General features: G+C 36.1%; 1 protein-coding gene and 2 long non-coding RNA genes across 6 annotated transcripts in view; 1 reads left to right on the forward strand and 2 right to left on the reverse strand.

The window, feature by feature from the left end:
• The window catches only part of dync1li2 (dynein, cytoplasmic 1, light intermediate chain 2), a 28,654-nt gene extending 7,652 nt beyond the window's left edge, over nt 1-21,002 (reverse strand). For 2 of the 4 annotated variants that reach the window (XR_015494905.1, XR_015494904.1), the window contains exons 1-11: nt 20,866-20,967; nt 20,129-20,202; nt 18,983-19,099; nt 18,488-18,718; nt 9,108-9,274; nt 3,810-3,903; nt 2,627-2,762; nt 2,425-2,536; nt 1,406-2,332; nt 706-1,361; nt 324-441 (exon numbers count right to left, since the gene is read on the reverse strand). Coding sequence is in view for 2 of the 4 variants with exons in the window: in NM_001017669.3 (NP_001017669.3) it covers nt 324-441; nt 706-747; nt 2,273-2,332; nt 2,425-2,536; nt 2,627-2,762; nt 3,810-3,903; nt 9,108-9,274; nt 18,488-18,718; nt 18,983-19,099; nt 20,129-20,202; nt 20,866-20,960 (1,246 nt within the window). In the remaining 2 variants the exon portion in view is untranslated. 4 annotated transcript variants of the gene reach the window in all.
• Nucleotides 10,654-14,089, reverse strand: LOC147843151 (uncharacterized). The gene is made up of 2 exons (XR_015496137.1): nt 11,196-14,089; nt 10,654-11,030 (listed from the first exon to the last, which is right to left on the reverse strand). It is a non-coding gene; the product is annotated as an uncharacterized LOC147843151 (long non-coding RNA).
• A 460-nt stretch (nt 21,003-21,462) lies between the features above and the next one.
• On the forward strand, nt 21,463-24,233 carry LOC141375106 (uncharacterized). Its single transcript, XR_015496107.1, has 3 exons — nt 21,463-21,629; nt 23,827-24,001; nt 24,094-24,233. It is a non-coding gene; the product is annotated as an uncharacterized LOC141375106 (long non-coding RNA).
• The last annotated feature ends 139 nt before the right edge of the window (nt 24,234-24,372 follow it).

Here is a 24,372-nt window from a genome sequence, read left to right on the forward strand (position 1 = left end):
CCAACTAGATTGTGCAGGAATTATTTAGGGAATTATTCAAATCCTCTCCTCAGGAGGGCAGTGTTTCAAAGAGATTAGAAGAGCACCATAAGGTAGGCAAAGAAACTAACCAGCAAAATGAGACGAGCTTGTTTGAGAAAGAAAAGAGAGGGAGAGAACAAAGTGCTGATATTTAGACTCCCACGAAAACACAGTTTTTGCTTGACTGCACAATCATGTGTTGTTTGTGCCGCCCAGATGAATAGAGAGCCATGAGATCACAATGCTTCATTTAGGCTCTGCATCAACTGGTGCGTGTAATCTTGGAAGGTAAGATTTCTTACCTTTCATGTTGGGGTCTGGTTTCTTTACCGCGGTCATGGGCGAGACGCTAGCCACATTTGTGGGTCCTGTCCGACCTGTCGGCCGAGGTGAACCAGACGCAGTCCGGGCAGGAGACTCCTATATTAAAACACACAGTACATGTCAGAAAAATACACAAGTAATCTGATAGATTCACATCTCCCAACACATTCAGACAGTATTGAGACAACAAATGTGAAAAGCAACTTAAGCAAAATGATTTAGTGGATTTTGGTAACTTGCACAGCTCATGCGTCAGAATTTTAAACAAAGAAAATCCTTACAGCAGCATAATAGTGTCACAGTTAAACGTGTGTGTGTGTGTGTGTGTGTGTGTTTGTGTAATGTGAAGGACACACTTACTGTTCCTCTTGTGGGTGTGGCCGGCTGCTTGGCTAACAAAGACTGAAATACAGATAATTAAGACACAATAACTTCAATATTAGTGTGTAAATACAGTTACAAGACATGTAATTACCTCTGTACTACTTCAGGTTGTATAACTAATGTGCAACCATTCAAAACTTTGCAGTCAAGAAGATTTTTTTCAAGATATAAATGCATTCATTTAGCAAGGATGTAATAAGCTGATGAACCGTGAGTATTTTTAAAGAATTATGTAAACACTAAAGACTGGATTAATGGCGGTTAAAAACGTAGGCTTGTCGTCATAACAATAATTTAGATATCAACATATGTGGTAAAGAATAGTTAATTTAAAATGAGATATTTCTTTCAATATTATAGTTTCTTTGAATTTAAGTAACTTAAAGAGCTCTTATTATGGCTTTTTGAAAATGACCTTCTCTGCAGTGTGCAACACAGCTCTAAGTGAATGAAAACATCCAGCTGAGGTTTAAATATGAAAGTGCACCTTGTTTAAAAATTTAGATTTTTAATAAAAGGTTAGACTCTTCATCAGATTCGTCATTTAACCGGTTCTTTTGCCTGTTCGTATCGACGTCGACAGGAAACAATACCAAATATGAAGTGCCGCATCAGGTAAAACGTAAACGCGCCTTTTCCTTCAAACACTAGCAGAGTGCGGGTGTGTGTGTGGGACTGATCACGACTAAAAAGATTAGCATCGTGCTAAGGAGGCATTTAGAAACAAACTAATTGCTGAACAAATCATATTGGAGTTGGGATAATTAGGTAAACAAAAATGCATAATAAAAAACAATGAAAGTGTTTTTTGGCCATGCATGAATATCAGACTATTGTTGTATGACCCAAAATATGACCTTTTAATGCATAATAGGGGCTCTTCAACAAAGCTTTGGTGACAACATCTTCCTTAAATTAAAAAAAAAACAAAACAAATAAAACCTTACCAAACCCAAAGTTTTAAACAGTGCACAAAGTTTATATAAAAACTTTTATACAACCAATACGACCAAATTAGTATTATACAACTAGATGATTCATAACAGTATGCTTGTTTGACAATCTCACACAGTGATCTTTAAATTTCAAAGTCAAAGAATTAGTCTAGATGCTCTTAGTGAAATCAAAAGCAGGCGCTGCAGCCTGATATAGTGTCAGAGACTGTTTTCGATAAAATCCCCTCACATAAACACTGTGCACGATTGATTAAACCACATGGAGCCACTCTGAATGTGTGACATGACCTACAATGAAGTGCAGTGTGACCAAACATTGTGTTTGTAAACAGAATGATGTAAACCCTGCCATGGGTCAACCTATGAAAACTAACCAGCTTCTGATTGGCCAGACAGCTTTGGAAAAATGAGCAAAAATAAACCATACAAACGGATTTCACCTCATCTACGCAAATGAGAGCTCTGCCAGAGATGCATTTCTACATCAAAGAACGTATCAGTTGATCGGAGTTGGTACATTTGCCTGCCTTTCAAGGTCAGAACTAAACATATCCTAAATTAGGTGCAGGTTTTCTTGCTAAACATACCTGTTGCTTCATGAGGAAGACCTGCTCATCCTCAGCACTGATTTCCTTGTCATGCACCAACTTTAGAAAAAAAAAAAAGGAGAAAGGAGGAAACTTACAAAAGCAGTTAAAGATAAAGGTAAAGCCATTACGTTTTTTTTTTTTTAACTTACCTTTCGAACAGGTGGTTTTGTTATAAAGTCCTCAAAGGGATCTTCAGGTCGAACCGTTGTGAAGTTTTCATGCAAGATGCCAATTTTCTTGTCATTGTCCCATCCTGATGGACTGCAGAGAAATTACGTTTTAACAAAAAACATGCAATTACTGGCATAAAAAAGATCATTCAACATGTTGAGGGGATTTCAGGGATCTCACATGAACACTGCGTCCTTCTCCACCACTAAGGCAGGCGATGAAAACTGGAAGTCATATATTTTGTGCACCATGTATTTGTAGAGAAGGTCCAGGTTCTTCTCCTCTTTGACTGAAGTGTAAATCAAACCAGCTCCATCTGTGAGATTTAATTAAGGATCTATACACTAATAAAAAAAGTCATAACTTCTACTAAAAAAAGCATCTAACAACACTAAAGTATAAACTTAACCAAGTTACCGGTAAATCAAAAACAAAACATACAAACTATATGACGTATAAATAGTTTAACCTTAAATTGTATGAAATATATAAAAGAAAAACTTTGTTTATAAATGGAAAAAACAGAAACTTCTTTTAACAAGTTGGATTCTTCTCATGAGTTTATGTTTATTGCACTATTATAGTGTCATCTGACTCTGATGGTTTTATTTAAAAGCATATGACCCTGTGCATTGTCTATTTACAGTTAATAAACATACTTTATAGATGTTACGGCTGCTTAATATATCATTTCAGCATCGATATTACAATGTGCGGATCCGCAATAGTCATATCATTATGAAATGTTGAGTCTTAATTATAATTAACCAGAAGCTAATGGATTTTATTTAATTACTCAATTTATATAGAATTTAATTATTAAATTATCATTAAAAATAATAATACAAAAATTGTGTCTTCTTTTTAGTCCAAATATCTACATTTCAAAGTGAAAACTAGATCACTTCACCTGCCCCACTGGCAGAACATTTAGCTGGTTTTAAGGAATTACTCTTAATTTTGACCTATTTCTTCTGAAGGAAAAACAAAACAATATTTTTACTTGCTCTAAGTTTTTTTTTTTTTTGGACCAAAAACGAGACAAAGCAAAGTAAGAAAAGTATTTTTTGCATTTGTGATTATTTAATTTCTCTGGCTGAATACTATTAGTCACCAGAAAAACATCAAATAGTGCCATTCAAACTATCTTCATTTTGCAATATTTATCACAAACGATATCGCAATATCACATTTTTCCAATATCGTGCAGCCCTAATAGACATCATCATTTGGCTCTCTTTTTTCTTTTTTTTATCAGTGCACTTTAAAGCACGTTTGTAACATTAATAGAGAAATACAATGATGCTTTCCAACATACAGTGTTCTTTAAGGGGACAAAAGGCGTGAGAAGTGAGGAGGATACACTGTAGACAGAACCGCCGGATGTGTGACTGAATGAAGTCAAAATGCTCCTCTTTGTAGTCATGCTCCTTTTCCAGTACATTGACAGCATCACACTAAAACACAGAGACAGATAATCATTGAGGGGAAAACATTTACCACATCATATTTAGACAACACAAGGGTGCATAGACTACCCTTTTGGGACCAAAAACCTTATCATTGATTCTCTGTCAGACACAGACACACCATCTTAAAGATCCCAAAAAAATCCACGTTCTTATTTGTATGCAGCAGCCATATCTGTGAATGACTCAGGTTGTGGCCGATTGCCAGACATAATGGGTCTGGCAGGAAGAGGATTTGCTGACTAGACTGCTTTAAAAAAAAAAAAAAAAAATAGGAGGCTGCCATGACAAAAATATCCTGGACAGATCTTGGCCAATGCAAATGCAAACTCATCTCTGCACGTCACAAACACCACTGACCTTCTACTGAACCACAGGACAAGCTCTCACTTGATATTAATAACATCCTGACCACTTAAAAAAAACAGAAACAAATGTGATCATGAAACAACACCAATGGCACACCCCTGCTAAAATCTGCCAGGGACACACCAAGCTAACAATCAGCCATTGGGCTTCTTTAAACTGTCAATCAGAGTCATCCAGCTTGCTCAGGTGAACTCTGTCCTGGAGGGCCGGTTTCCTGCAGAGTTTAGCTCCAACCCACCTGCCACAAAGTTTCTAGTCTGCTCCACAGAGCTTAATTAGCTGGTTCAGGTGTTTCTAATTGGGGATGTAGCTAAACTCTACAGAACATCAGCCCTCCAGAACCAAGTTAGGGCACCCCTGAGCTTGTCAGTTAGCCGTTTTTTACGTCACCTCTTGTCAGGTTAACATCGGATTGAGATTACCTGATTCAGCATGTAGAATAGGCGTCGGCTGAAGATAGAAATCTTATTGGTTATTTAGCAAAGAATCAGAGCACAATAACAAAAACTGAAGTGATGTAACCAAGTGAACAATTCAAGTCAAAAGAGAACACAAAGTCGATTGTAATTTCACTTCATTTCTCAAATTTTTGCAAACAATATGGATTATTAGTTTATCAGACACATTTAAAGAAATTAATCAACTCCATGGTAAGAGACAATTACACTTCCTCTCACAAAGATGCAGAACATGCATTCTACTTTCAGACGGCTGGCATCTGTTTAGTATGTTCTTATACTGACAAATTGTTGCAAACGAGATTTTGAACTACTGTTGTTTGTTTTTAATGCAGTTAATGGTCTTGCACCTTCATATTTATGGGAGATTTTAAACAGAACTGGGTGCTATGATCAGCAGGAAAGTTGTTGCTGGAGGTGCCCAGATTCAGGTATAAACAATGGGGTGATCATGCATTTTCAGTGGCAGGTCCTAAACTGTGAAATACCCTCCCTTTAAATCACAGACGTGGCACTGTTTAAAACTTTTATTGACACTTGTGTTTTTACTATTTTATGGGTTTTTAATGTTTATGTTAATTTTGTTTTTAATACTGTAAAGCACTTTGGGCAGCCTCCTGTTTGTAATAAGGTGCTAAATTTTTTTAATTTGATTGACTGATTGATGTTTATGTGCAACTTTTTGGTCCAGACAGAAACTAATTGTTTGGCGTCAGCTTGGTGTGTCCCAGCCTTCAGACAGGTTTTGTTTAAACACATTTGACCATTTGAGAGTTCACACTATGAAAGAAACCTCAAATGTCCTTTGATGCTGGTGAGGACCAAAAGTGTGTTTTTTAGACTGATTTACACATACAATTACGACCCACTTTCACAAAGTGGTATGATTCGGTATAGGTCAGTGTGGGTCAATTTTATCAGGCTTGCGTTTCCACTGTTTTTAACTTGTTGTTAAATATCAATTATTAAATAACAAATTAATTAAATGTAGCCTACCGTTTTCATTACCTCACCCACTTGGTCTTTGCTTTACTCATAACCAAACCATAGATAAATAAAGTTACACACAAATGACCACCTGTCCATTACTTTTTTCCACGGGACTCTGGCATGAATAGGCACAGTGATCTGTGTAGTTCTAATGGTTTTTCCCACAGCTGGTCCAGGAGACGAGGGTTCGTTTGGAGTTCACTGTAATTTGTATTGTGATTGATGATAACTTCCCTAATTTATTATCATTATGAGGAAATAATAACAACTAAAGATGCTAGAGCTTGACCGTTTTGGTTGCGTATGCACCCAAAATTTTATCTATGCGACCATAAAATATATTTGGAAACATTTGGGCGAGTGCATACGTTTTCATTGTTTTCACTGCAAAATCCTCACCACGTGTGCGGATTTAGGAGATATTTATGCAGAATGCATCTTTGCAGATTAACAGATTTAAACAGTTGTTATGTGAACTTGCTGAAGTAAAAAAAAAAAAAAAAAAAGAGCCCACAATGCTTGCCCCACCTTTGTGCTCTTCTTATTGTCCCACTACTCTAGAACTGAACGTGAATGATTAGTCAATGTAAGCTGTTAATCACTCAATCTGCCTTCAGATGAAAGGAGCTACAACCACGAATATGTAAAGCGCTGAAGATGAGAGAATGAAAATAACACTGACAGATTTTGTTTTAGAAAACACCTACAGTTACTAATAATGGCGCATCTTATTAGTGATCATGTGCTGAACGTTTATCCCTTATTTACACTTTTCCAAGAGTGGATAAAAGACTTCCAGTGGCTTTAAGTCCGCTATGAAAATGACTAAAGCCATTAACTGTAAAGTCTGTGGGACGGGGTTTGGAGGTAACAGCATTTGACACTGAATCTACACATTTTAAGTGTGAGAGTTGCTGTGTAATCCTTAATTCAATCCTTACCATGCTGTCAGCCGTGCAAGCGGCAGCTATATGTAACATTTAACACAGCTCATGAAAAGACCGTTATTGTTATTAAGATGACAGGCAAATGATACGATATATATTAATTTAAATGTGGGGCGATGGATCACGATGCCGGCTCAGCATTGTGAAGTTTGTCCGCCATCGGCGATGGTATCATCTATTGGCCCAACCCTAACATATATAACCATATATAGACACCGACAGGCTAAGATATGCTACCAGTTGCAGAAAAACTACACACAGCCTACATTTAGTCCTTATTTGGGTTCAAACACAACACGCAACATATAGCACAGTCAGTGCAAACCTCTCATCTAATCTTCACCAGCACGTGTAACCTCTTGTTGGAAAGTAATTCTGTCATTCTGCTTTTGGGTACGTTTTGACAGTGGAAACAGCCATTAAAGTGTACCAAACTGACCATTTGTAATGCATATTTGTGAGTGGATAAACTAGAGCTGCACAATTAATCGAAAAGAGATCGCGATCTCGATTCGACCCCCTAGTCGATCTTAATCCAGCATTTCTACGATTCTGTCAGTCATATTTTCAAGTTCAGAATAGAAGAAAAGGTGGCCGCATAAGTCTTTTCATTGTTTTTCCACACGTTGCTTAGTCACATGGACACCCCCAAATGATGTTAAAGGAGTCACATACAGTATTTCTAAGGTATAATTCACCTAAAAATCTCATTTTTGTCTTCATATAATGATGTTTTCACGACCGGGAAATCACACGTGATGTGAGCTGACCGTGAGCTGTTATCACAGAGAGGGAGAGAGCGCGCCCTACTTAATGATAGACGCGCGCGCCCTACTTAATGATAGACGCGCGCGTCTACTTTAGTGAACAGAACCTACATATGCTGTAACAGGTAATACAGTTGTAAATAATATCCAGTTTGTGGCATTTTAGAGTTGTGCATTTGATATGTTTTTTTTTTCATAGCGAACCGAACCGAGTTGTGCGTGAAAATAAATGTTTACAGTGTCAGTAAACAATATAATCTATCAATGACAAATGTCTGATTTTACCAGTGAATAAAATTGTCTAATAATGTTGACAATGACAGATTGCACTCTCAAACATAATAATTCAACATTAGAATTATTATAAGTAGAATAGAATTATTTATAGAAACCAGTAGACCTAAACATAATATTATTATTGACGTTTTGCCATATGTTTGTTTTTACCATACCTTTATTTTACATCTACAGAATTGTGAGAAACTCGTGATCATTATTTTAAGCAAAAAATAAATAAAAAAAATATCTTAAAACCAGTTGTGACGGGATTTAAATTTTTTGGGGGGGTTATCCCGTTGAAGGTTTTCAGCAGGTCAGTAAAAGGCTGTTGTTAGCAGATCAGTAATAGGGAGACTAATGCATATTGATAAGAGCGAATGTTGTGCTTTCAAGTAAACTGGAACTGTGTTGTGAAATTCAATCAGGATCTGTTTCTCTTCTATCCCAGGGTGGGGCCGTTTGATCACTTTGCCTCATGCCGAACAAAGGGTGAAATTTTTACTCTCAGACCTAAACTACCTAATTTAAAAAGGGTTGTCTTTCATGCACTCGGAGCTGGAGGGAGTCTAACAATAGAAGAGATCATTGAGAGTGTTCTGATCTGAGAGCATGTGAGGGGGGCATGGTGAGTCTGCAGCTCTGAACCTGCAGGCTACTGAGAGTCTCCATAAAGAGAGCTTTTCATCCAATTAAAGACACTCCATGATGATCAGAAACAACACACCCATTCCCCAAACACTGAGCAAAACAACTCACAACATACACTCAAATTCCCACTTTTAATACACACGGCAATGATAACATGTAATACTTTAAACAATTCCGGGTTAGTTTGATTTCTTTTCTTTTCTAAACTAACCTTGCACAAGCCTAAATTAAGACTCATCACTATTTATGATAATGACCTCTGTTTACTTCACACTTAAGTCGTGTTTTCAACAGAATATGCATGTAGCAAAGCCAGAAAAAGGATTGAATTTGTTATCTGTAAAAATCTCTGATCTCTGAATAAACATCTGTACTTAATGCCCAATACAAAGGCTTAATTTATGTGTGGGTTATTTAGCTAAATTAGAAAATCCAGCCAGCAAAAACAAATGAAAACCCATGCCAGACCACAGATTGTTATATGAATATCTCAATAGCCTGTACAGCTTTTTTATCTTTGAGCGATTAAAAACGTTAGTTGCAAACTTTCTTCACCATGACAATCAAGTAAGAATACTGTTGGAAGAAAAAACACAAGCCTGATCAGAGAGACCCTTTAAGAATAGTACCAGTTTACTGGAAACCAGGCATTACTACACTGAGCCCAAACTAGATCAGACTCTTATTGAAGCATCTAATTTGGCTGGTCTATTAAGTTGAAGTTTTTAAGTTACCTTTGTGCATACGATGAGCATGGGAATGCCCAGGTTGTGTGTGAGGACGTTGTCTGCTAAGGGCAGCAGCACACTCTCATCTTCTCCTGCGGCTGCTGGGGCTCGTCTCTGAGGTGAGCCTGGTGTGGCTTCTTCTGGCTCTACATACTCCTGGAAAGCCTTCACCACTGCAGAGAACAGAACGGGGACAAAAATTTGACTTTCTCATTTATAGTAAACAGTGGCAGCTGCAGCATTCAGTTTACAACAATAACAGAAGCATCAAACTACTGAATTATACATCACTGCTTACATTACACTGAAATTTCAACCAATATGTTTGCAACAGTTTCAACAAATATACTAGGATTCAGGAAGCAAATCTACAGATCATGCAGAGGTACGTTTACAAAGCAATAAGCATACACATGTTTTTTATGCAATATTTTGAATTGAAAATGACAATAATGCACGCATCAGTATAAGTCACTTAATTTCTTTAATTGACTCAATGCAAAAGTTCGACCAGTAAAAGTTTCATTTTAATGTCAGCTTCTAAGTAATAATAGAAATGTAGGGGTAAAATTACATGAGCAAAAGCAATATACCTGCTGCTTTCAAATATCGCTGGTCAACTGGGCTTGACACAGAGAAAACAATGAGGTTTGTTCTTGCTCATTAAGTAAGTGCATTTCAGTGGCTGTTTATTATATCTGCTGTGCTGTACGCACCAATCAATGTTTAGATGTAAATTTGGTATTTAGTAGGGCTGCACAAAATTGGAAAAATCTAACATTCCAATATTTTTTATTTTAAGATATGAGTATCATTTCACCAGATGACTTAATACCTCAATTTAGACATAATTTATAATGTTAGATGGATTTGGGATGATTCTGCAGTGGGAGTGCATCTCCATCAAATCAAATAAACAATCTATAAACTTTTTGGGGTTCCTCGGCACATTTTGGTTGTGGTCTGTGCTACCTGCAGTGCATTTCTGTGTTTTCATGCGTTATATTTTCATGCATAACAATCTATTAATGCAATCAAGAAAAAGATGCATTTGAAATAAAGTGTTCTATCATTTACCAAGACTACAGGTATTCAAGTACAGTAAATGAATGATAAAAATGAATATAAAATGACACGTAGTTAAGGACACAAATGGTGCAATTTCTTATACTGGAATGCTTTTAAAACCATTATACAATCATAGGCATCAGAAACACGTGACAAATGATAAATTATGATACAAAATCAACATTGCATATCCTGCGATGTGACTATTGCGAATGATCACACTGCGATATCGATGCTGAAATGATATATTGTGCCGCCCTAGTATTTAGACAATTTCAGAGAGAAAATTAGCAAAACTGTGTGAACAGTTGTGGTAAAGAATATACACAATCAAATTTCTGAGGGTTATTCAGTCTCTTAATATTTTGAACACACAATCTTTTCTATCTAACAGAAAATGTGTGACCCTGTATGTAACTTGCTATACAAGAGAATATTCACTTTTTTCTTTGAAAAAAAAAAAAAAAAAAAACTGTAGACAATATTTCACAATTACTTTGCCTTAAATTTAATAAGTCACATAAATGCAAAAATACATACATTTTCCGTTAAAAAAATGAATAAAAATCTTGACATTAGAATAACTTGAGGATGAGTAAATGCAAAGCAATATCATTTTTGGTAAAATACGGTCTTAAATGCCCAAGTTCAACAAATGAAACACATTTACATAATGGCTTCAGAAATAGGACATTCCATTCCCAGGTTACATAAGACCCAAACAGCATATCAAAAAAAGATCATCATTACAGAAATAAATCTTAGAATAGGCATTCGGCAAGGATCTTTAGCACTTTTCAACCCAACAGTTTATTATCTGGTTTGTAACTTAACCTGCCTGAAATCATGACTTATGGACACCTCTGTGCAGCTGAAAGCACCTTCTCAATAGACCGACCCTCTCCCAAACCCCCAATGCTCACATAAAACTACTACAGGACTCCAAACAGAAACCAAAAGCAGGGTCTTTATTCACCGAACTGATAAATTGGAGTAAATGGAGAGGGCACAGTGGTGGTGATATGCAGAAATGAGTGCCTGGAAAGTCCTTCATTCAGCGGTGGATTCAGGAGGTGCTCAGAGGAGGGAGGGAGGGAAGGGGAACTTCCTCAGGAACCTTAAGAATGCAGCTTCAGATGACCCAGAAACCAGACAAGCAGCACTGCTTCCTTTAGCATACTATTATAAATGAACAACTGCAGGAAAAACTACAGTATAAAAGCAGATTTACAGTAATACTATTTAAAATTCTTTTAAGTAAAAGGTTTCTTTTTTAAATAAACTGTTGTGTATCTTTAGTAATGTATCTTGCACACCAAGGATATCAGAACGACTCACTGTAAAAACTGGAACAGTCATTGCTTCTGAAACTCTCCATTAACTGGTTATGTCACAGTCAATTACCCACACCCTGTGAAGTGAAGGGTATACATGTTTCCACAGGAGCCAGAGATCAAGATTATCTGGTGCATTTCAAGCAAACCAATAAGCTACCGTGTTGTTCTCAACAAAGAGTCCATTAGGAAAGTTTAATTATTTCCAGAAGGCAAACCGATGTTCACCACGCAGCGATTCTTCTTAAATGATAACAGCCAATAGGCAAGAGCTGAAAATCACATGGCCTGAATCTTCAGAGAATTTAAAATAATAGCCTCGATTCTCCTGCCTCATGTTCCCTCAGAGGTTCTCATAACAAACTCAGGCTGAAAAACATAGTGAACATTTTTGAAATATCTCAATCAGCCTGTTTTTACTAGACAGTCAATGTTGTTACAGATTTTGATCTAGAACCACAAACTTTCTTAAACAATATATGGCCTCCTTTAATCTCCTCAATCAAATGAAGTCCCAGTTTACAATCACTTTCCCGTGTCGACTTTGACCAGCTTCCACAAACAAGGGTGGGGACAGTCAACAATATAGATGTACAGTCTGCATTTACAGGTATTCAACTCCCATGAAAGCCAAGTACATTAAAAAAGCCTGATGTCAAAGAACAATAACTTTAAATGCCAATACACTAAGTGCATCCAGATGTCTGTACATTGTAAAATAAACGTCAAGTCAATGTGTGAGCTGACTAAGAGCTGTGAGACTGTATGTTTCAGCACTGTGGTTTGACTGCTGTGCTCATGTCCTGTTTAGAGCCACGAGTGAAATGTCAGGAACGTCTCGCTGAGAAGACCATGATGCAATGGCTTGTAAGAGAGGCTGAACTGTCCTTCCCACCAGCGCTGACATCACTGAGTCCAGAATAATGTGAGGAGTGAGAAGAGACTGCTTGTGCTTCTTAATCTCAGCGTTGCTTAAAGCAGCAACTGCTCTTTTTCTGGGTGGGTCAGTTTTACAAAGCTGAGTCGATTTAGACAAATTTGTGACTGTGACTAATCTCAATGTCTAAATGGAAATCTTAAAAGTGACTAATGAACCACCAGAATAGCATGAAAAATCACCTTTACAAGCAATCTAAACAGCCAAATAAACTGTTTTCAAAATGCAGCTAAAGCAACAAAAATAAAAAACAGCAAACATCCAAGCCATGTGCTTGCCACTACATTATGCTCAGTGCATAAAACTTACTGAACATGAGCTAATTCAGACACTAATTTAGGGCAGCACAATGTTTCGTTTCAGCATTGAAATCGTAATGTGATCTTTTGCAACTGTCACATCGCAACTATACGCAGTGTTGAGTCTGGATTATGATTTATCATTTTGCAAATGTTTTTGAGGCCTGTGACTTTGTGGGGGTTGTAAATACATTAAGGTACAATAAACTGTAATGTTTGTAACTTTGACAAATAAATATTTATTGATTTTAATGGACTGTTCATAAAACGAAGAATATGCAGTATTATTTTATATTTGATTACTCAATTGCAGTAGATCGGAATACAGTTCGACGACTCAGAAAACAATACAATTCTGTTTATTTATTTGTATCTTTTTCTCCATCGAATTTATCTTTGCCTGTTTCTTCCATTTTATGCTTATGCACTCTCCTAGAGAACCATCCCAATTAAACTAAAATGAGAAATTCTTTCCAAATAGTTATTCAACAAATCTAGTGAAATTGTATTCTCATGGCAATATATAATCGCAGGATGATTTTTTCTATTAGACACATAACTGAGGGCCAATAAGCATGCACAGCTTGAAGTCATAATAAATATAACTCAATATTTTAAACATGTTTTCTCTAATTAAATCGAACTAATGTAATTTAGCCCATGCAAATGTACAGCTGTCTGATAGCAAGACAACCGCTTGCTTGACCACACTTAAATGTGTTTCTTACGTATAGGACATGTGGATGTAAACTACAAATTGGAAATATTGCAAGAAAAATTACTACACACTTCAAGGTAGGGTCTACGACATTGAAAATTTGACATTGTGATATTTTTTTTTCTCTCTCTGCGATATACATTGCAATACAAACACAATTTCACCAGATGACTTGAGAGGCTCTATTTAGAAAATCTTTAATTTTGATTGACTGGGATGATTGACAGGGGAGTGAACTATGTATATTCATTAATTCATTCACTTTCTTTTAGGCTTAGTCCCTTTATTAATCTGGGGTCGCCACAGGGGAATGAACTGCCAACTTTACCAGCATTTGTTTTGTTGAAACATCCATACACACTTATTCACACACATACACTATGTGTTGCTGTGAGGTGATCATGCTACCTACCTACTGAAACGATACATTGTGGAGCCCTACTTAAAGGTATAATTTTCTTTCTTTTTAGATATAGTGACTGCAGTTGACAAATAAGTGTTTAATTTAAACCATGGAAGACTTCCAATATTGTTCCTCGTAGCAAAAACTTATTTGTTCATGCCAGTTTCACACAGCCAATACTAAACATTCTCTCCCCATGCTCATATTATTAGAAAACATTTCTATGAGCCTAACATGAGACACAGAAGAAATCAAAAGAAATAAAAATATATATAACAGTAGTTTTTTAATGCATTTCACACAAAAAGCAGCATATGTACATAAATATATGCAACCAAACACACATTAGTGCTTCCAAATAAAACCACGGGGCTCTAGATTCCATACAGAAGTTAAAAACAATACCACTGCCAAACCACTTCCCCATTCTGCTCTCAAAGCCATTTATAGGGCACATGCACAAACACTCATCCTCAGAAATAGCCTCTCGCTTCACGTCTAAGACCTCTGATGCTCACTTCACACCACTGAAACATCCTGACTTACTGAAGACACACCTGGTACAACAGTGGAGTGCTCATATAGACAACAATAGCTATCAAATGCCTTGGCACAAAAGCTTGGATAAAGCATAAAGGGTCAGTTCACCAAAAACAAATAATGAAAAATGAGTGAACTATCCCTTTATTTCAACCATCAGTTTACTTGAAAATGTTGAAGAATAAACTTTCGAAGTCAGAACGACTGACCTAAAGAATTTCACAAGAAGCATATATATATATATATATATATATATATATATATATATATATATATATATATATATATATATATATATATATTAGGGGTGTAACGATTTATCGTTGTACGATTTATTGCGATGCAAAAATGTCACAATATGCATCGTGGCGTTATGACGATTTCATTACAATATGACGTCCGTTTCTCTTATTAGTTGAGCCGTTTACACGTGAGCTACGTTCCACCTGCTGTCACACGTGAGTTCAGATTGCAGCAGCAGTAATGTTAGCAGACCAAGATGAGTGGAGCTGATATAAAGGATGGCTCATCCTCTCAAAATCAGATGTCTGGCAACATTTCGGTTGTACAGTCATTGCTTTAGACTCGTCCGCTTTTTGACACGCATACTGCGTCAAACATCCTAAGTTTTAAAGTCTTCACAGTGATTTACATACTTTGCACAGCGACATGGATACCTCCTAATGCTGTTAAAAGAGTCACATACTGCATTTATAAGGTACAATTCACCCTAAAATATCATTCTGTCTTCATATAATGATGTATTGGCGGCCGCAAAATCACACATGACGTGAGCTGACCGTGAGCTGTTACTACAGAGGGCGGACTATGATAGACGCGCGCGTATGGCAAGCCGTTTTAGCATTTAAACCTTTGTTCTGACTATCCATAAATATATTTAGAGATATCTCTAATTATATTTTGACTAGTCATAATTGTAATTCGACTAGTCAGAATGACAATTAGAGATATCTGCAATTACAATTGTACTAGTACGAAATCAGATTGGAGATATCTGCAAATATATTATGACTAGTCATATTCCTCCATTGACTTCCATTGAAAAATATTTGCAGATATCTCTAAATGAGTTTTGACTAGTCACAATTGTAATTAGAGATATCTCTAAATGAATTTAATTAAATATGAATTAAATACATTTATGGATAGTCAGAACAAAGGTTTAAATGCTAAAACGGCTTGCCATACGCGCTCGTCTGCTTCAGTGAACAGAACCTGCAGGTTGTGACTAATAAAGTAGTAAACAACATTCAGTTTGTGGAACAGAGTGATTGTTCAGGAGCCGCGTGGGTAGTATGAACAGCACTTGGCAGTGGAAATGAAACCGAAAACGTACACATTATTTAAACAATCATATCGCATTTTAGAGTTATGATTACGACGAGCATTAACCCTTTTGAGTAGAGGTACACAAAAATGCACGTCAACATGATACACTTGATAGCGCCGACATCAGCGACGCCGAAGAAATAGTAAACCTGCCTAAACTGCTGAAAAGAGCCACGACTGTCCTGTGTAATGAAAAGACAGCCACCCTGTCACTCATCATGCCCAACATGAAGACAGCCATCCATTAAAACCTCTCAGACAGATACACATCAGTTCAGAATTATCTTATAGAACTGTTGATTACCTGGAAATGTGGATTTTTTTTTGCACACACAAAAAACGCAAGTGACCAAGCAAAGCCTTAAGCTCTTACTGTTAAATTCAATTGAATAGAAAGCTTATTTTTTTTGCACCTTTACTGAAATTGTTCCTTAATTTTGTCTCTATCATTTCAATAATAATATTTTTTAAGAAGTTTTTAAATTGTTTTATTTTCCAGAGACAGGCCTGTTTAATTTATTTTCTTAAAGAAGGTTCAGTTTAACAAGTTGAAACAAAAGAAATACATAAAAAATAGTTTACTTGGTAAAATTTGCATTTCAGTTTAATTTTCTATTTTTATTCCAAATATCGTGATACATATCGAATCGTGAACATTATATCGTGATACACATCGTATCGTATACATACATATATATTATACACATATACATTTATATTTATATATATATATATATATATATATATATATATATATATATATATATATATATATATATATATATATATATATATATATATATATTTTTTTTTTTTTTTTAAAGAACATGATATATTAGGATAAATGACTACAATCAATTAATATACGTGATAAAAAATAGAATTCCCTATGAAACAAAAAACAACAAATCCCTTAATCTACACATCACCCCTGCTGCATTAGGAAGAATTAATGCATTTTTACTGTTGCAAGACTTTCACCACAATATGTCACTTACTGTACTCTTTTAACTAATTCTGTTTCTCTCAAAAAGAATATGTAAACATGCAGGAATCATCATCTGCTGCTAATTCGCCAAATTTACATACCTAAACCAAAGACTCTTCAAGGCAAGTAATTTTACAATTTGCCATCTTTGAAACGCCTCTCGGGCATACTATTTGAATGGAAAAATCATCATGTTCTCCAAAACTTTTTGCCAAGCTTAGGATTAAACTGCCTATTTTGAATCACTAATAGAATTAAACAACAACTGTCTCTTAAGATTCATTTCTAAACATCCAAATCAAACTAAATCTGTATTTTCCAGCTTGCCCAATCTAATGCACACTCGAACGAGATCACGACATCAACCTCATTCATGGCTGTTTATGTTTAAGTGTTGCCCATTATCTTCCTCGGAATGATGCCTCTTCCAATCACACTGATCTTGTGAAGTATTTCCCAACTTAGTCTTGATGGCAAACCTCCTCCAAAAACAATCAAAGCAACCTCTTTGTTTGCAAGTTTGAGGGGACGGACTGTGCCTCGTGTTCTTTTCATACAAAATACAAAATCAGAACCGGAAATTAATAAGAATTCATTTTAATATTTATTTAATTACCCATTAATTGTATTTTTTTAACCACTACACCCTTCCCCGACCCTCACAGTAATGTAAAACTATTAATTATTGTTGTACTGTGTCACAAAAATTGTGCTACATTGATGCGAGTATCCACAGCTCTATGCCATCTAGACTTTAGCCCTAAAGAGGGTGCATAAGCACTGCAGAAACTGTCGTAAAAACACTTGTCTGATCTAAGCCCCTCCCCTGGAGAATCCTATAGTGATTGATGATTGGCTCCTGTACTAGAAGGTGAGCTTTATTCACTATATTAACATTTACACTTTTCCCCAATCAAAACTATACGAGTGACATGTCTTATGTACTCTATAGTCTTTGCCTGCTGAACACACCAAAAGAAGACCGATTTTTACCAAACAAAAAGCTCATTTGACAACTTCACAAATGGTATTGTGGCAACAAAATATCCTCTAACTCAGCTATACAGTGAATTCTTATCCTGAACATTTGATTAATATGTCCAGCAGAAAGATGGATGACAAACATGCCATCAACTATAAATCATGCTCAAATCTAAATGAGTAACACTAAAGGCTGATTATACTTCTGCGTCAAACACCGGTGTATGCTACGGCGCTGACGCATAGCCTTTCGCCGTGGCCGTCGCTGACGTGCACCTCTCAAAAAAAGTAACTACACGTCGCAACAACGCGTAGCGCAAGCTCTGTGACTGGTCAGCTTGGTAGCGCTGACGAGTCTGGGCGGGACCGAGAGCCACGCGAATGGCGCAAACCCAATGTAGCGATTGTTTACAAGTGTGGAGTCACGTGAAGGAGCTCCGGATGGAAAGTTTTGTTTTGTGTTTACCTCATAGTTAAAGTTGTTGCACGTCTGCCGGTTCCTGCCTCAAAATGAGCGAGTTTGAGCCACTTGTACATCCCGGAAGTGTTCAGGAAAAGCAAAAAAGCAGCGAAGAAACTCGACACAGAGGAACATTTACACCTCACTGCCAACTAGCGTTTCGGAAGTGTTAATGCAGACCAACAGAGACAGCGCGCAGAAGTATAAATGCACAGCCACGCACGTTGCATGCGCCGTGGGTTACGCCGGTCACCTGACGCAGAAGTATAAACCAGGCTTAAGTTGTTCAAAATCAAAACAGCACTCACTTCTTTGCTCCATCTCTCTCATCTCCTCAGGTGGGATCCTCAGTTTGTCTACATGTTCACGCAGCACACTCGTCCACTTCTGCAACGACTCCATGATGGTCCAAGGACGTGACATGTCCACTACAAACACGGCCAGACTGTCCTTCAACGACTCTGCGGTCACTGCAAACTTCAGCAAGCCTTTGTGATACAAATCGCCATCCAGGATCCAGACACTACAGCGAGTCAAATCTGGAAGGGTTTATAGTAAAGTTATAAAACTAAGGAAAACAGATTTTTCATTATTGAACCATCTAATTCTATCTTTACGCAAATTGTTTACAAATCATCATATAAGCATATTTCAAATTCAATGCAAATAAACGAATTTAACACAAACAAGATAATTAAATAATCACAGCTATGACAACTACTGACAGATGTAATTTGCCATTATGTATAACAATTATTTATTATTATTACTATTATTATATGACCCACTTTAAAAGCACTTACCATCGATGTCTTCATCTTGGACGTTCAGGTACAAGTATTCCAGCCCTCTACCTTTCTTATTGTGCTCGGCTCCTTGGAGTTTTGACATAAGCGTAGTCTTTCCTGACCCATCCTCCCCTAAAACATCACCAGAAATCATTTCAATATTGCATACTCTTCAGTCTTTAAAAAGCTAATTATTTCAGCTTTACACACAAGTTAAAGAGATAATGAAGTATTATGAGATAACTTACACACACAAAGACAATTCTGGCATCATTTTCTTACTCTTTCATCCTGAAGCGTTACAATTTATATTAAATGCAAGATGTTTAGATTTGTTGTTGTTAGCAGACTTTTATATATATATATATATATATATATATAAATTATTTGTGTTCAGCTAGGGCTAAGCAATTAATTGAAAAATAACAGAAATCGACATTGAGAGCCTATAATCGATACATTTTTTCCAAGTCAATTATTGACCCCGCTCCGTTTATACTTCTGCGTCAAGCTCAAGCATATGGTTCAGCGCAGCCTTCATGCAGTCTATACCCCTCACTGTGGCTGTCGCCGAAACTTACGAATCCTTAAAAAACTGGCATGCAGTTAAGGCTGATTTATACTTCTGCATCCACTTTGAAGCCACATTTGATCTTTAGTCAAGCCTTACTTTGCACTCCACTGACGATGATTGGAAGCTGCCCAGAGATGCGTTAAGATGGCATATTTTCCATTACACTAAAATTCTTTACATTTAAAATATTTATGCTAGATATCTAGAAGAGATACTGATTATTTTCTACTTTTAATATGAAAAACATAAAAAATATTTTATTTTGTTTACAAAAGCAAAAAGTTATTTATTGTCTCTTTTTCACAAGAAAAAAAAGTGACAAGATTGTAGGCAACGTGTGCTTTACATTCAGTTGTTCAACATTAATGCTCAATAAATATTCATAGATATAGTAGATAGTGTGTGTTTCCTTCAATTATTAGAAAATGATGGCTGAATGTTCAGCTTTGGGTGATAAATCCCTTAACACCAGTTTCCTTCACACAAATAAATTTCCTACACGTTATACATACATTACATGTAAACATTGTACACAGAAGTTAAATATGAATCTTGACTAAAAACAAAACTAAGCAAAAGTTACATACCGAAAAGCAAAACATTTTTCCCAGAAGGCAACTTTGAGCTCGAGCGTGTGGAAACTTCGCTGAGGATTGAAGACCTGAAAGACAAAACAACAGATGACAAATCACTCGACATTCATGACACCAGCAAACACAGACTTCAATGCAAAAATCAATAGTTGTGTGGACAGTTATTGTTGTTGGCTGTCAAAACTAAGAAATAAAATGTTACCAAAGCATCCACAAAAATGCTGCTAGCAAAAGGAAACGTTCATTAAAGAGATGAATGGCCAATCAACCGTTAGATCACATCAGGGATCAGGAGTGAGCATCTTGACACTTTTCATAAAAACTAAATAAAACATGCACATATAGACACACAGTTAACGATTTAACGCCTTATTGAGAAACCACTTTACCACTACAAAGCATGTAACGTAAAACCGATGAGTTTTAACAAAGTATTAACCAACAGCACACAACAGTCATCACTGAGAATGACATGAGCAAATAAACCAAGATAATCTGCGTCCAAACGCTTCAGAAGACTTTCTTTATTGTGTAGCCAACTCCCAATGTCTGACCCAGCCCGACACACACTTTACTACAAGTTAATGTGAAGTATTTTGGAGCTCATCCGGGACCGGCGTCTGAACTGGGCAGCACCCGGCTGGTGACAAAGCAGCAGATCACACTGTCAAATAAACAACCTCCCTGCAAAACCAGCTGCTCTAATGGACGCTTTGAGGGTTCGTGCGTACCAGAGGTTTTGTCCTTCATCATCCTCGTTGCTGTTTTCCATAGTGTCGCCTGTCCCGACTGCGCCCAGTAGCTTCTTCTCTAAAACGGGAGCCATCTTGAGTGTAGAGGCACAAAGGGAGGCGCACACTGAGCGCCCGAGGACCTCGCGTCAGACGCCTCTCCTACTACGGTGAAGGCTGAGCTCATGAATATTAAACGACGCACGATGTCGTTCTTCCAGTTAAAGCAGACCTCAGTGAGTGAGTCTTAAATATTAAATAGGCACATGACAGGATGTATCATATGTTCCGGGCGAGAGGCAGTGAGAGTAAATTAATATTCATAACAACGTCTTCGCCATAGTATGAGTCGAAAACGTGCTTATATAGAACGTAAATACTGAGAGACAACTTAATAAAAAACGAATGACAAGCTAGATATGTAGCCATGTGGTTCCTCAGAACTTATACGTATTATTTTGTTTGTTAAAATGCCGCGTTGGACATATGCATTTCTAAAATACTTATTTTGCCTAGATGTTTAGAATTGTGATCAGGCATGTGAAAAGACAGCGCTATCCGCGTTGGCTTAAATGATGTCATTTCAGACTTTGCCGCGCTCGCTGATGTTTAGCGCATGTGACTCGCTCGCTGATCTGCGGTCAGTTGTTTGTTTTGCTTTGCCATGGTAAAGAACTGAATGTACGGAGAGAAAACTGGTCCACGGGGCTCTTCTTCAAGCGAACAGAGCATACGTCTCAATTGAAAATGTTCTTCTATCAGATGTCAGTTTTCATCATGGAAGTTGTGTGAAGTATAACCAACGCTACTCTTACATGTTCTGCTGTCTTCGAGTAATTTTAGGACGTAAATAACAATATCATCAACTTTAATACAAAATAAGTCATTTTAACTTTTGTAATTACAACATCTATAAAAAGAAAACTTTTATTTTAAGTTCAATATAAATTCTAAAATAGTTGTTGTTATGAATATCTATGAAAACCATGAACAATCGATAAAAAAGCAATTCATAACCATAAGTAACACAAGTACCATAAGTAAACAGGGGCCGCAAGATAGGGTCTGCGGTTATTTTTTTGGAAAAAAAAAAACTAAATTTTTTCGCATGGTGATTGCCTTATTTAGGGCTGGCAAAATCTTTGGCATGATCATGAAACGATTTTTTTGTCGTTAATGTGCGGCGACATCTGCCGGTGGAAAGATCACATGACAACGTGGGCAAACGTCCTACTTCATCCTTTGTTTTTCAAAAACAAAACCAGAGGGTGTCATTTATTAAATAAAACGCACAAGTATCTAATTTAGTGTTACTAGTACCCATTTTAGACACTAGTTTATAAGTAGAACTAGATAATATTGCTTATTCATTAGATACTAATGCTTATTCTTTATTAGGCACTGCTTATTTACACTGTAAATTTTAAGCTCTTATGAGCCTATTAAACTGACTTAAAACAACTTGCATAACTTATGAAATTAAGTTAGAACATGATTAACTTAGTTTATTTAGTTTCAATGAACTAAAAACATGCTGTCATGACTAATTGTTCATATATTTTTTTTTACAGTGTATTAGATATTAGTACTGAATAATAAGAGACTAGTACCTATTAGATAGTATTAGATATTTATGTATTATATAGTTCTTATTCGTATTACAAGTAAAATTTTAAATTGAACTCCTCTGTAGCCCTTTGGAGTAAACATAAGGCAACTGAAAAGGCAAACTGACTAATATTTATTCTCAAATATTTTTTTAATAGAGAGTTTTAGTAAAAACAAAAAAAAGGCGGCTAAATTGTGCAGATCTACAAACAGGCATAGCAATCTTTTTTCATCATTAGTAATTTTTCATTAGTTTATTTAGTAATAGTAATCTCATTTTGCAATTTGTGTGCCCTGTTGGACACATTTGTCCTATTTAAGGGATAATTTAGTATAATGGAATAACAAAAAAGAAAAAACACACACACAATTTTGGCACTATTTTCTCTCATAATTTGTTATTTTTTATATTGAACACAGGATATTTCTATGTACTTTATTATTATTTTTTTTTTATTTAGGTTAGCTGACTTTTAAGTATATGGTACATTTTACAGGAACATACATTTTTACTTATAAAAATGTTAGTGTCTGTTGTCTTAAAAAAATCATACAAAGACAAGCATAGAATAATACAATTCAATGATAGAACGCATCCCTGATCACTGTTAGCTTCTTCTCCGTCAAATGATTTCACTTCCGAGTCACAGCCTTAACTGTGTATGGGATGCATTTTATGTTAAATGCAATGCAAATGTGACAGAACTGACGGAAGCACCGGGACAATTGTAAAATAGTATTTATTTGTTGAATTTATAATTTTATATTTTTATTCTATTGATGTTAATGATAACAACTTAACCTTTGCTAACTCTGAAGGTTTTTTCCCCTAAATAACAGTTTTTAACATAACAAAACGGTTAAACTGTTAAGTTCATTTGAGTTGAGGACAAGGACAATGACAGGGTTTGTACAGTGTAAAGTGTTTTTAATAAAGAAAAAATCTGAGATCCAAAGGAATGACAAAATCCTTTACAGAACAACTCACAGAAATCAACCATCAGTCCATTTTATACATGAAATACTTTTTATTCACTGTATTTGTTTTAATTTCAGGGACAGATAACACGTTTCTGGTAGAATGTCCCATGTATATGAATTCCCATCCCAAATGTCTCATTTAAATGTTGAGCTGCATTACTTTAACATAGACGGTTTTGTCTGTTTTATTTTGCCACTATTGTGTGACCTGTGTTAAATTTATTCAACATTCTTACTTTACATAACTTTATGCAAAGTTTATGTAACTTTACTTTTTTATAAGCAATTAAATTCCATACATGAACTCGACTTTAAAAACTAAAAGTAAAAACTTTTGTCAATTTGACTAAATTTTATTTTATTTTTTTTCAGTGAGTTTCAGTGAGGGACACACTGGTCTGTCTCAACGGAGCCTAGATAAGATGATGGGGTGAAGGGATGACAGCTGAGGCTCTGCCACAATTACAGGACGTCTCAAGGCTCTTCCCTCTGGCAGCTCCATATGGCTGGCAAACTGAAACTGTGCTTTACTGGCAGCAGCGGAGGGGTAAGAGCGGGATCTCCTGGGAGAATTAGCCTGCCAATACCCTGAGTCATATATACGGCCTGTAACCTGACCTTTTTCCTTTTATTCTTCAGCCACAAACACCCTGCTGTCAAGAAAACATGCTCTTTTATTGACACACAAGCCCAGCTCCAAAATAAAGTTACTGAGGTTGATATATACTGAACATTATTTAATAAGTTACTTAATTTATGTTCGTTTCATTTTATAGTGTATATATTTTTGGAGACACATTATTTTAAGCTTATTAACTAGCTTATTAAGGTAGTTGAATTTAGGTATCGGGTAGAATTATGGATGTAGAATAAAATCATAGAAAATATGTACTTTATACGTACTAATAAAAAAGCCAA

Source organism: Danio rerio, chromosome 7 (genome assembly GCF_052040795.2).
Source record: "Danio rerio strain M-AB ecotype USA chromosome 7, GRCz13ab, whole genome shotgun sequence".
NCBI classification, from domain to species: Eukaryota; Metazoa; Chordata; class Actinopteri; order Cypriniformes; family Danionidae; genus Danio; species Danio rerio.